The following is a 13,624-nucleotide window of genomic DNA, read 5'->3' on the forward strand; positions in this document are numbered from 1 at the left end:
CATGAGTTTATGAGACTAATGACAACTCAGACTGGAACAAATGCAGAATCTGAAATACAGACTGATACAGAAATTAAGAGATCTCATCTCCAGCATAGCCTTCTGTGGCACATGACTAGTCCCACATTCTCCAAACCAATTACTGTATTTCAGGTTTCTATATTGGAATCATTATTTTGTTAGTATTATGCCTTGTTAGTAATTGAAGTGACAAATTCTTTAAATTAAACATTTCACAAGGCTCCCTTCCTGTGACAGCATCAATCCTGACTTCACTTCAACATAATATCAATCAGTTAGAGGAAGGTCCTTCTTGCCCTACTGACCTTTTGAGAAAAGGCTTACTCTTCCCCTCCTCCATCTGCAGCATGTGCATCTTTGCAGAAAAGTCTGAGGGCTGTGCTCCTGAACTTTACAGTTTAAGACTACAGGCTGACAGGTAGAAGAACTGCTGGCCTGATTCCTATGTTAATAATCTTGCTTGTCACCACCTAAAGTTTGGAAACTTTAACTTCCTACTAGTGAGTTTGATGCTGCTGCTATCACTCTATGCCAAATATTTATAAACAGACAGTAGTTTGGCACAGAGCATCCCTTGTCACTGAATTAAACCAGTAGTCATCATTGCTCAGTGTATCACATGAAAGGAACGAGGAGCAGACCCACAAGGGGTCTTTCTCATTGTAGATGTGGCACTGAGACTCTCACATCCCCTTCTGCACACTCAGTCACTGCATAGTGCAAGTGTCAGTTGGTGCATACCCAGCTTTATAGCTTGACCCTGCACAATTCCAAGGCCCCAGAAGAACTGTAGATGAGACATCACTTTGCCTGTCTCACACTACTCTTCCCAGTGAAGCTCCCTCCAAGAGCTCCTGCCTTTCTGTATCCAAAAGCCTTTCAGCTGCATTTTGACAGCAAAAAGCCTCCCCTGTTCACACCAGTCTTCCTAAAGTTGCAGTTTGGTGGATTAATTCCTATCACACATGGAGAATACATATTTTCCACGGTTTCTGTCAGTCCCAGGGCTTTCAGTGGAGAACGGTAGCGTTACAGCCCCTCCATGTTAGCTCTAAAAATTGAAAACAGGACCAACAAATGGATAAATACCTATTTTGTGTGCTGGAATAGGGCTCCTATGAGACAGAAACACAAAGAGCCATGCAAATAGCTTTCAGAATGACCAGGAAAAAAAATTACACCGTCCCCCATCCCCCTGCCCCAAAGGTAAGCTTAGTGTAAGAAACTAGTCTCTATAGACAGTTCATAAGAACTGCATTCACTATTGCCCACACCAAGCATTAATATTACCTTCATCAGGTACCAAGACAATTATATTAATCTATTTAGGTCTCATAAGACCACATTTGGAGAACATCTGTTTCATCTGGGACCCTCAAGGCAAGAAAGATATTCACAAACTGGATAAGGTCCCCTGAAGACCACTAATGGCTAGAGGGCTGGAGTACATGTCATATGAGGAAAGGGTGAAGCAACTGCTGCCTTCTACTACCTGAAGAAAAGACCTAGAGTCAAACCCTTCACATAGGGGCACAGAGAAAGGACAAGAAGCAGTGGTCACTAGTTGCATCAAAGGAAATTCCCATTGGACTTAAGGACTTCCACACCAAAATAGTTCAGTACTGAGATGTTGTCCAGAAAAGCTGTAGCATCTCCACCTTTGGAGATTTCAGAAGTTGACTGGACAAGGTCCTGAGCAATCTGCTCTTACATGAAAGTTGTCCCAACTTTGAGCAGGGAATTGGACTTGAGATGCTCCAGATGTTCCTTCCAATCTAAATTTCTGTATAAATCGTCTAACAATTAATATAGATAACACAAATTTGGGAAAAAATAGTATTATGTGTGTCTTTTTATTTGCCTTTTGGAGTCATTTATTGGGGGTCACGTGTATAAGAGCTGAGACTTTAGGAGAAAACATTATTCTTAATAAAAATCTGTGAACAAACTCTTATTGTGTGTTTTTTAACTGTTGTACATTTGTTGCTCATTAAAACAATGTCTTAAGGAGTTTTTTATACAAGAACATGCTCATCCTCCCTCTGTGATTCTTCATTCAAGTAAAATCCAAGCTGAAAATGAAAAAAAAAAAAAAAAAAAAAAAAAAATTGAATAAAATTGCATAATTGCAGGAACATAAATTTGTCACAGCACTGGGGGAAAAAAATGAAGCTAAATTTTCTTGTTCCACTAATAATAAAATACAGTATTATAACAAATTTAGAATTTCTAGAGGGTTTCAGACCTTAATGTAATTTCTTGAAGATAGCCAACCTAGCAGACAAACTAAGAAATGATCAGACAAACATGTGTACTGCCGACTTGTACTTGAAAAGTTTGGATTCCAGGGAACACAGAGTCAGGACTGAGCTTTCACAGGGAGCACATAAATCTGTGGCAGCACCTCCTCTGAGAGAAACAATATCCTCCTCTCTGTTTTAATCAATGCCTAACATTAAAAACGTCTTTACTGGTGAAGTCCAGACTCTCAAGTTCATAAAATTAATCAGTAAAATCTACCAGATAGAGGAGTGCAAGTCACAGACAGCTAGGGCAAATCACATGAAGACCACAGCCATCTGTCATTGCTGAAAGTTCCTCCTGCTATGACAGAGCACAGACAAATCTATCTGGAGAAGATACATCATGCCAGATTTTTTTGGCCCAGGACCAAATACATTTAATTTAATTGATACAGAGGTTATGCCAGACTTCATACTCTGCCTTATTGGCCGGGTGTAACACAGTGCAGGATCTAGCAGACATGCTAGGATTTAGGCTGAAACAACTGTAAAGAAAAACCCATTGGTTCTGCAGGTTAGAGTCAGCTAAAAATGTCCATGTGGCATGTCAGCATGACCTTTGAGTTACAAGGCCTATAAGCACAGAAACTGATTGCAGCACATCGTCCTTTGACTGTTTTGAAAAAATAAGTGTCGTGGTTGCACTGTCACTTGGGAGCCTAAAGCCTAGAAGGGATACTCTGCCTGGAAGAGAAAAAAAATTAGCTGCATGGTTTCCCACTTCCCCATATGTGTATGTTTGAAAGGATAACGGGCCACTAAGATAAATGATTAATTACAGTGCAATCACTTTAAAATACATGAGATGCATCAGCTCAAAGATTAATAACCAAAAAGACAGACTGTAATACAATGCAAAGGAAAAAAAATCTCATGCTTACAAAAGTGCCATCAAGGACCTTTGGATTGAAGCTACTGGGTAGGTTTAGCAGCTTGTTAGCAGACTAGTGTTTTGTCACTGTTTATTATTAGAGACACCTCTGTGACATGCTTGGTGTACAGTCAATGTGCACAGCAGTCACAGCTAGAGGATCCAGTCCTGGAAGAGGTGGTGCAGGTACCAACCAGGGAGAGTAGCTGCACCATGAAATCCAGCAGTGGCTCACCAGGGTGTCTGGGGCCATCTCAGGAAGGAGTCACACTCAGCAGCATGGCCTCCTTCTGCTACAAAGCTAGATGGACTGTTACTCTCCCTCTCTGGCTTATCTGCTTACGTTTCTCATCTACATAAATCAGGGAAGAGGGGTGGGAAGAACAAAACCTCGTACTCTTGGTTTTTGTTCTCAAACAGAATTGGATCTGGGATCTCACAGTTTATCCCACAGTGCCTGAAAAGAGTGCTGGGTCAGTGGGATATTCTGGTTCTAGTGGGAAAGGAAGAGACTGGAAGGGTTTTTACAATCCACTATAACCCAGCAACTCTGCGTCTTAGTCTCCCTCACCCTATCCCCAGCAGCATACTGCTGAACTAACCGAGGACCACAAAAGCACAGCACTACAATCATCACGCTAATTGCTTGCTCCACCTCCCAAACTTCACACACAGCTGCATCCACTGCCATCTTCTTCCTCTTCAATTGCCTTCCACCACAATTCCCCTTTCTCCATAAGCCTACACTCAGATCCTGGGAAGATTTCCACTATCGTCCCCAATGCTGCTGTACAAGTTGCTGGATCAGATCCACAGTCACCTCTTGGCACCTGTACAGCAGGCTATTTTCCTCATCTTGAAGGCCCTGCACTCCACAGCTCCTCTGTGTGCTTCCTCTGTGTTCTAGACACCCCATCGGGTAAGGAAGGACATTGCCTGTCCAGAGCGAGCAACACTACCACAAACTGAATGCACTCTGGTGAATATTTAAGACAAAGAAGCCGAAGGCTGAAATATGCCATCCTGGCTGCTTGTGGAAATGGCAATCTGTCCCCATTCATCAACTCCAGAATCCTTCTGGAAAAAAACAGAAGAGCACTAAGTAACTGCAGCCCCATCTGCTTTGCCACAAAGCAGCAGGGAAGCCCACTCACTGCATTCCACTGGCTGCTGAGCCTTTTGTTAGTCAAGCAAAGCTCCAGAGTCATCAGTATGTACATTTGTAATAGGCAATATACTGACCTTTCAGCAATTTTATTGACATGCTGTCCTAAACTTATTTATAAGATAAAGGACAGATTTTAAGTGGACTAGAATTTAAACAAAGGAGGTGATTCAATCACATAATGAACTAACTGCTGCCAAAATCCCCAGCTGGGAACTCAGGTTCTGGAGGTAATATTTAGTTTTTACAGACAGGCCAAGCAGGGGGCTTCTCACCACTGTATTCTCTACAGCCATATGTGTTTCACATCCTGCTTTTTTTTTTTTTTTTTTTTCAGCAATGCCTCCAAGCAATACACTATGAAATACCACACAAAATACTACACAAAAAATACCACACAGGAAATGCTACACAAAAACCAGTTTGCATTTAACCATAGGTTAAACTGATGCATTATGACACTGCCATTGAGGGGCCATTATCCTCTAGTAATCATCTGTCATTCTTAATTATATGCCTGCAAGTTAAAAATCTAATATGTTGTGACAAAACTGTGCAATTGAAGAACTGCAGAGTAAGCAGTTTGCCAACTTGGAACAACAGTGGACAGGACACAGAGTTTCAGAACACCACGCTGGATTTTCACCACGAGGAGAGAGTTCTTTACAGGTTAAAAAGTGGGTAAAGTTGGGGTTTTCAAACACCTTTCAGAAGGAAAGGCAGCCCAACCACCCCATTAAGTCATCAGGAAGCCAGCACTACTTTCAGTAGATTTCACTTTTTTTGCAACTTATTACCTCGTTGATAAACATCACTAATGGTCTTACCATTAAATACATTTGTGCATACTGGAAGATTTGAATGGGAGCATTTAAGAAAACATTTAACTTACCTCTGTGATAAACCTAAGAAGTATTTTGTCCTTTGTTTAACCATAGAAGCAATTGTTCTCCTTTCCTGGAAAAGCTGAGAATCTACTATTTTTTGTAGCAAAAAAAGAGAACTGTAGTTACACTGAACCTTTTCTTCAACCAGAGACTGACATGATTAGCACTCCCAGTCTATTATATTAAAAAAAAATAATGTTAATAATGAAAGAAAACACATCCCATTTTCCATTACCTTTTTAACCCAAAACACAACATAAAATATATCTGAAATTTTCTTGCTCCTGAACAAGACTAGAACAGTCAGACACTAATAAGCAACAGTCAGAAAAACGATAGGCTAGATGAATTAGGTCAGCAAGAGAAAACCCTGCGTTACAAAAAGATACTATTAACTCTCTAGGGTTAGAAGAAGGAAATAGAAAATTCACATTTTTAACATTCAAAACACTTATGAACATTTAACTTGAAAAATATGATAGGGACAGGACAGATATTCTGGAATGGTTCTCAAAGGATGAGACTCCTACCCAGACTGTGATTAAAATAAGGAACTCAAGACCACAAATCATTTTAGGGGCCAAAGATTTAGCAAAATTCAGTGAGAAAGCAAACATATATAGGAATAAAGAACTCCAGAGTGTCAGGACCTGGAGCACACTCCAACCACTGGCAGCTTAGTTGGCTGTTCAAGGCCAGCCAGTTGACAGAAGGTATGAAGAAAACTTGAAGGAACTTGAGCAGAGGTCCGTCCTTAAACAACTCTGTTGGGAGGACTCAGTGAGTGCAACCCTCTTTCCCTTCAAGGCTGTTTTAAAGCCGAGGTTCTCACCCCGGTCCTTGCCTGAGCTGTGCCACAGCCATGCACCCCATTGATCCAGGTCCAGCCCAGTGTGACTGCAGGCCTGCTCCACCACTGTGGACTTGCCTGGCAATCACTGATTCTGGCCACTACGTCCAGACCTGACTGCGATCCTGACTCAATTTCCCAACTTGACTTTGGACCTACCTTGTCACTACAGATTTGCTTGGTGGTCTGGCCCCTCGGCACTGTCTGCCTCACTTGGGCTACAGTGGGACTGGTCCCTTGCTGGTGAAGCCACTGCTTCTGCTAGCTTCCTTTCCCTGAGGGAACAGCTTTGCCCTTGCTGTGCTCTGACATGGAGCTACAACAGCTGAAGTTAGCAACAAGTATTTGCTGGGAAACAAAACCCAATATTTGAGCTTTTATAAAGTGGTGCAAACTGTCACATATACGCTGCTGGCACAGATGTGATGAAGCTTCCCTTAATCCAGTACTAGCTACTGCCAGATGTGGTATCAGAGTTAACAGAGACACTCAGTCCATAGTAATATTGCTTCTCCCTTTGTCATACAGACTACATAGGAGCTCACGCATTAACACTAGAAGTTCTGCTGAGGTGTATTTTCCTTGACATCTTTGTTGTTGCTCATTGATTAGGACAGAATTAGCTGACTGGGGTTTAATAAATTAGTAACTGTCGTAATGCACAGAGTATTGTGTTGGTCCAAATATAAAGCAGAAAATATCATTTTTGAAGGATCAGAATAAAAAAATCAAAGCATACAGTAAAGAACGCACTAAAGGCCCAATTCCCTCCAATTCCATGTGTAGTCCCCAGTATGGATCAACACCAATCTCCTCCTGTAACGCCCCACACCATCCTTTAGATCCCAGTAGCTCTCCTTGCTGCCTCTCTGCCTACCTTTCCAGCAGCTCATGTGATGGGCATGCTACTCTCCAGCTGTCCATCCACACAGCACCACAGAGCCTTTTGTCATCTACCCCGAGGCACTGACATGTTGTAGCCATAAAAGCTGAGGAGTTTAAATCTCAGCATCACCACCTCCAGCAGGCCACACTTCACTTCGCTTGCAACTTGCCCTGCAGCCACAGCACACCTGCAGCCGTGCACAGAGCCTGTGTGCTGTGGCACCAGGCAGAAAAGCACCCTGTCGTCTAGAAACTCAGCACCAGGGCATCTTTCAGCAGAGGGATAAATTCTGCCCCCCCATTTAACCTAGTCCTTGTCCTGTGTTTCCAACTAATGTAGAAATCTGAAGTATGGTGTAACTGAATTATGCCTACTTGATAAAGTTAAACAAGAGTTAAAAAACAGTAAAAAGTCTGTATCAAAACAGAGGAAGCTGTGTTCTTTAAGCACCCTCATATATTTGTTTTGAATAAAAGTATCCTACTCATTTCAGAATACAAAACCTCCAACAGCAGTTTTTCTTCTATAGTGTTACATCTTAGAAGTATCATCACTAGATATTAGAGTCAGCTAAAAGCCAGAACTCAACAGGAAAAGAGATTTGAGACACCACATTATCACTTCCTTCTGCAGGAATGACTTTTTTTATAGAAAATAAAAACCCAAAATTTTTATTAACTGTACTGTAGATACCTGTACAGAGTGTAAACTTTAATATTTCACCAGACACGTGAATAATTCTGGAGAAAGAGTTATCAAGCACCTTCATTTCAACAAATTTTTGATATTTACAGTAAGACATACCTGATTAAGTGTATGAATAAAATGAATTAAAAGTTATACAAAAAAGAATTTTTAAAATGCTTATATGCTTTGTTATGATAAATATACAATTAAAGACAAAGATGTCACACAGTTAAGACTCAGAATTTGCTCTGTTTAAAACTGTTACTGTTGTGTCCGAAGAGGGAGTGAGGAAATGGGGATGTTAGCTTACTGCTCTGATCATGACATTGTGAAATGTGCTCTGGCAGAAGCCTCACAAGCCCTGTTTTGTTCTGCTGCTGCAGGCTGGCTTGCAGGTAAGCTTCCTTCCTAACACACACTGTGGAAGCCAAACTTCACTTCCAGATGTGTACTGCTGATTTGACATAAGAATGTACATTTTGATTTTCCTTCCCTACTCCAAACTTCTTGGTGATGATGAAAACATCAACTTTGCTTTTATTTGCAGCACACTTTTTTGCTGTTACTGACTATTGACACATAAATGGAGCATCGCTATCTTTTTTTCTTTTAAGCACCAAGACACAGGTGACCTTCCTGGAAATCATTTTTTTAACTGCCATGGTTTCTCATGGTCTACAAAAACACACAGCATGGTTTGCTAAAGATGAAAGATTGCTGGGATAGAATTCAAAGACCACTTTCAGGCTTATAGAATCAAACACAGAAATATTCTTTTAAAAGCTCTCAGGAAACAATTATGACTGTGTCTCTAAAACCAAACATCTTCAAGTGAATCTACATCCATTCTTTGATGAACTATCAGCAATAGAGATCTATATCTAAAGTTTGTTTAGTGGAACTACTCAGGAATCCACCTCAGACAGAAGAAAAATAAATCTCTTCAAATCTAACAAAAACTTCAAATACATCCACTAAGCAGTGCCAATTATCTTTAAAAAAAAAAAAAATCACATGCTGTGGGAAAAGATCACAAGTGCTAGGGTGAGAACTACCCTCACAGCACATGGATTAAATATTTCCGTAATACAAGAGTCAAAAGTTGAGATTCAAGTTTTAGAAGAGGAAACACTGGTAGTGGGAAGGAATGCAGTTAGGCATTAAATCTGTGATATTACTAGGTGTTCCCACTCACATCTATTCATCCTTGGGACCCCCTGGTTGCTTCTCAGCGAGAGATGTGGCCGTCACATATATGAAGGGCCAAGCATGCCACTCTGCAGATAACTGCTGCATACTCCGAGGTACAACCCAGTCTCAGATTTGAGTCATGCCAGCATCTTTACTCTGTTCAGTATCTGTTACTTTTAATTTTGCCAAGAGACACATCCTCCTAGCCCAGCACAGGTGGCCTCCACATTTACCTTTAAAATAAAGGAGATAATTTTACAAGGAATAAAATGTAGTTGGACCCAATCTGGGCAGCTCTGTCTTGCTTAACTGCTACAAAGCAGTCACTGCCTGTGTGTGTCTGCACATGCACATTGTGGCTTGCTGTCAGCATCACGGAGCACTTATCTTTAGGGCCTGATTGTGTTGATAGGAGTGAATTGTTTACAGCACATTTCCAAAAGGTGTCTGCTGCTCTAAAGCTTATTTTTATGCTCAGTTTCTTTCTATACAATCCACTCCAACTGTGTTGTCAGGGCAGCGGCAAGAACGACCTCCTGGGGTAGCCAAGCAGAGGTGAGTACAACCACCGTTATTCACTGTACAGTAGTTATGTCCTGGAACAGAACAGAGAGGTAAAATGTTAAAGAAAAACAAAAGCTAAACTACAATAAAATCCAAAACACATACATATAGAAGTAGTGCAGATTTCATTATTACACTAGAGAAAGAAGCCATAACGAGATTGAACAAGTAAAACAAAACTATTCTTTGAGGAGATGAGAGTCATCATATCCCTTGTGTCAGATTCTGATACTCACCTCAAAGAAAAATCAAGATATCGAGACAGAGCAGGAGAGGCAACATTAAAAAGTTGAGCTGTTCCTGAAGTAGTCACAGACACTAGAATGAAGAGACAGTGAGTATGGAAATACAGAAAGTGCAACATGGTGGGAAAAAGTCCAAAATGCTACAGGACATCACCCCTGGATATCACCCACTACAAAAAACATGGGGGAAATGTCCCATGAAAACAAAACAAAAAATGAGTGGGTGGGGAGGACCACGTTAATGTTGAAGGGTAAAATGAATGAAAGAAAAGACAGTGCCAGAAGCAGTGGATCTGAGGGTAAAGACATGCACCTCAGAAAAACACTTGAAATAGACAGATGATGAGAAAGAAATGATAACAATGTTCTGAATATTATAAATGTAAGCATTTACTCAGAGCACACAATGTTGGTTTGTTTTACACTGCCTACCAAAATGGAACTGAGAATTCACCAGTAATAACAATGTAACTGATTTCTTAATTATTACACTTATATGCATTTTCAAGCTCTGAACCCAACTTTCAATTAAGTTACATTACCTTTTTTTAATATATATATTGAATAATAAGAAGAGAATCTATCTTAGTGGGCTTTATGCCTAAAGTAAAAACACCACAACTCCTGTATTTCCAGCCATGTTGTAATAATAAAAAAGTGAACTCTTCTCCTAACTGTGATTTGCTAAAAAAACCCCCCATAACTGAAGAGTGATATTGCTCCCCAAAGAACAAATGGTTATTTCAAGGTTATCCACTTCCTCTCTTCTGAGCTTCACAAGGGGCTTTTCAATCACGCATCTGAAAAACTTAACATTCAACAGAGCAGAAAGACCAGCCCAGCCACTCTACCACCTACTGTTTCCTGACCATTCCCTTTTTAAAAACACTGATCTCATTAAGTACATCTGGAAGACCATGATATTTCTGTAGTTTAAACTTAAAAATAATAAGGCTCTAGCCATGAATATAGCATTCAATTTAGATGATGGCAACACAGCAGCTTTTACCATGTCAGATCCTCATCTTGATCATACACTCGTCCTTTCATAAAGGACAGAACAGGCCCCTTCTTCCCTCCCTATTCTAGCTTCATATGGAATCACAACTGCTATTAGAAAAAGAAAAAATTAAGTGTCTTAATTTCTCAGTAAATTAAAATCTAGGCACTAACCAGTTCTTCACTAACTACCTAGGTCAGTTGGCAGCCTGTCAATGGAAGCTGCTCCTAAATTCATTTATATTCTAAGATGTTTCACAGTTGTAAAAACTCGAGAATCATCTGGATTACCTCCTGGGCACTGAGCAAAGGCTGTAGTGATTCCATAGAGACGGGAGCGCTTGTGAGGCTGAAAGTTATCCTTTTCTATTGAATTCATGCGATCCACTGCTACAACAGCATCCCTGCCATATGCAGAAGAGAACATAGAGAAGTGAGATGAAGGTGGAAGTACAGGGGAAAAAAAAAAACCAAACAAACCAACAAAAAAGGAAGAACTCTGAAGTTGCTTCTTTTTTAAAATTACATGTAAAATTCCTGATTTTACAATTAGGAAGCAATGCCAGAAGCAAAATCTTCCAAGAACTCATCTTTCCTGGACAACTGAAATATGTCATAACCTTCATTCTAGGCAGCTAAGAAATTTAGCAAGGAGCAACCTTCCTATGCAGTACAATGTCCCTCTACAGGAACACATCTTTTAGTAGTTTTGACACATTCTCCATATTCTACCCCTCTGACACTTTCTGTAGTATAGCTGATATATTGCAGCTATTATGCATAATGATTATGGGCAGTGTTGTATTTCAGGTGGAGCCTGGTATCTGGAAGGAATACAGCTAGTCGTAAGCAATTTTCTTCCTAAAAATAAGAGGGCAGTCAACTGACAGACTTGTAACACATTGTTTTCTATTTATACAAGCCTGTACTAGAACAGCATTTCCTAGCTGTTAGGTTCTAGCTTGGAAATCCTTACACACATCAATAGCTCTTCTTGCTGCAGCTGATGGAGTCATTTGTGTAAGAGTTTGCAGACAGAGCCCACACAACCATTTACATAAAGGAAAAATAAATATTTTTAAATGCATGGACTGAATTTTTTTCTGGAAAATACAGTAAACTAAACTTTGATCATATGTCAATATTTTAGATCATTTGCAACAAAGAAAGTGTCATCAAGACAGTAAAATATTTTTTTTCTTATTTCTGGTTGAACATTCAGATAATACAGGCATAGAAAGCCATGAGTGATGAATTTCTGCCCTCTACGATGCAGAAAATACAACCATAAGAGAAACATGTTAGCTCCCACTCCTTTCCCAAAAATGTTCAGTGTTAAAAGCATTTTCTCAGACGACAAATCACTATGCTGAAAATGAAAAGTCAGTTAACTGGCAACGTCAATAGGTCAGCTCTACAGATCCACTCCACCCTGCATCAGCTATTGCCAGGAAAGCAACAAAACAGGAATGTGTGAGAGGTCAGACATGAGAAATGCAGCATATACTTCAGTTTCTACCAGGGAGAACAGATTAAAGCACTCCATAATTTCTTTAGCAGATAACATACCTTCTCCAGTCTGTGTAGTATAAATTCTTCCCATAGCTTGTAACACTAAAAGGATACTGAATTCCTTCAACAATCTTTCGTCGACCAAGCTGATTAGGGTTCATGCATTCCAGCCTCTTGGTACCTGGGTGTAGTGAAACAATTAGGCCTTTGAACCAGAGCAAGAGAGCTCTCATGAGGGATGAAGGACAAGCGTAAGCATGCAAGCATGAACAGAGTAAAACTTCCTGGAAGTCTTTCAGTATGCTGCTTAGCCAAAGCTGTCCCCCACACCATGTCTCTGTGTGCCAAAAATTGGATGGAAAAGTACTTTAGTGCTAATGATAATCAGCATACCACCTAACTTACAGGAACACACATGTCCCGTGCAGCCATGGCCACTGCCCACAAGTTGAGATTCCTGCTACAGAGACCAACATCCTCAGGCTGATGTGGAAACTGACAGAAGGTCTCCTCCATTCTGGAGGAATACTTCAGCCACTAACCAGTTCCACCCCCTCTGGAAGGCATTTTTGCAAAGGTAGTTTAGTGAGCATGTTCCCAAAATGCTTGCTGGGTTGGGCCATGAAGGGAAGACTGCAGAAGAACATCTCAATTGTAGATACAGATAGGGTGTGAAAAGGTCTAGCTGCAAAGCTACTACCCACCTTGGGAACAATGCTAGTGAATGTAAACAGCTATAGGTTTCTCTTAATAGTGGGTTTCAAAATTTGGCGGGGGTGGGGGGGAAGAGACAAGTGCAAGAACAAGAGAGGAAGAAAGAAAAAGAAAAAAAAAAAGATAGCACAAGACGACATATTTGAAGGTTGGAGAGAGTGTCTTACAGTGAAAGAGAGAGCTCAATCTTTTTATTTTATCAAAAACTTGAAAGCTGACTTGAAGTGTAAAAGCACCTCCACAGGAGGAGATCTCTGGCAGAGTCTACAAGGAGAAAGGCAGCAAGATGGAAAAAACCTCCAAACTACACATTTAAATTACAATTAAAAGGACACTTTTTTTTTTTTTTTTACTGGTAAGACATTGGCACAAAACTAACAATGCGTCAGTGGCAGAACCTTCATCTCTTGATCTTTAGATCTAGTGTGAATTGCTTTTTCAAGATTTGCTTCAGTTGAATAGAAGCAGGACTTTGCCTAAGGTTACATGTCTTAGAACAATAGTGTCAGGATGATATTCTGTAGGGCTAGATTAGATGAATCAGTGGGGTTTTTTTCCTAGTCAAACTCACAATTTCTTCTACAAATGCCTAAGCACTACTTAAAGTGCTTAAATACACACAGATATGAGCCTGTTGCATTCCTAGAAAGTTTTGTAATCAGAATTGAAATCTTTCAGCTTGCATACAGTTTAACGTGAATGTTACAGTGGCAGTTAACAAATAAATTG

At 40.3% G+C, this 13,624-nt stretch overlaps 1 protein-coding gene across 1 annotated transcript in view; it reads right to left on the reverse strand.

The window, feature by feature from the left end:
* Positions 1–9,016: 9,016 nt before the first annotated feature.
* Positions 9,017–13,624, reverse strand: part of NID1 (nidogen 1) — a 37,720-nt gene continuing 33,112 nt past the window's right edge. Inside the window, exons 18-20 of the mRNA XM_026844586.1 lie at positions 12,239–12,362; positions 10,961–11,073; positions 9,017–9,457 (exon numbers count right to left, since the gene is read on the reverse strand). Coding sequence (XP_026700387.1) covers positions 9,336–9,457; positions 10,961–11,073; positions 12,239–12,362 — 359 coding nt within the window. The 3' untranslated portion in view covers positions 9,017–9,335. The remainder of the gene's footprint in view (positions 9,458–10,960; positions 11,074–12,238; positions 12,363–13,624) is intronic.

The sequence above is a fragment of the Athene cunicularia genome (assembly GCF_003259725.1).
Source record: "Athene cunicularia isolate RWA chromosome 3 unlocalized genomic scaffold, athCun1 chr3_part1, whole genome shotgun sequence".
Lineage (NCBI taxonomy): Eukaryota > Metazoa > Chordata > Aves > Strigiformes > Strigidae > Athene > Athene cunicularia.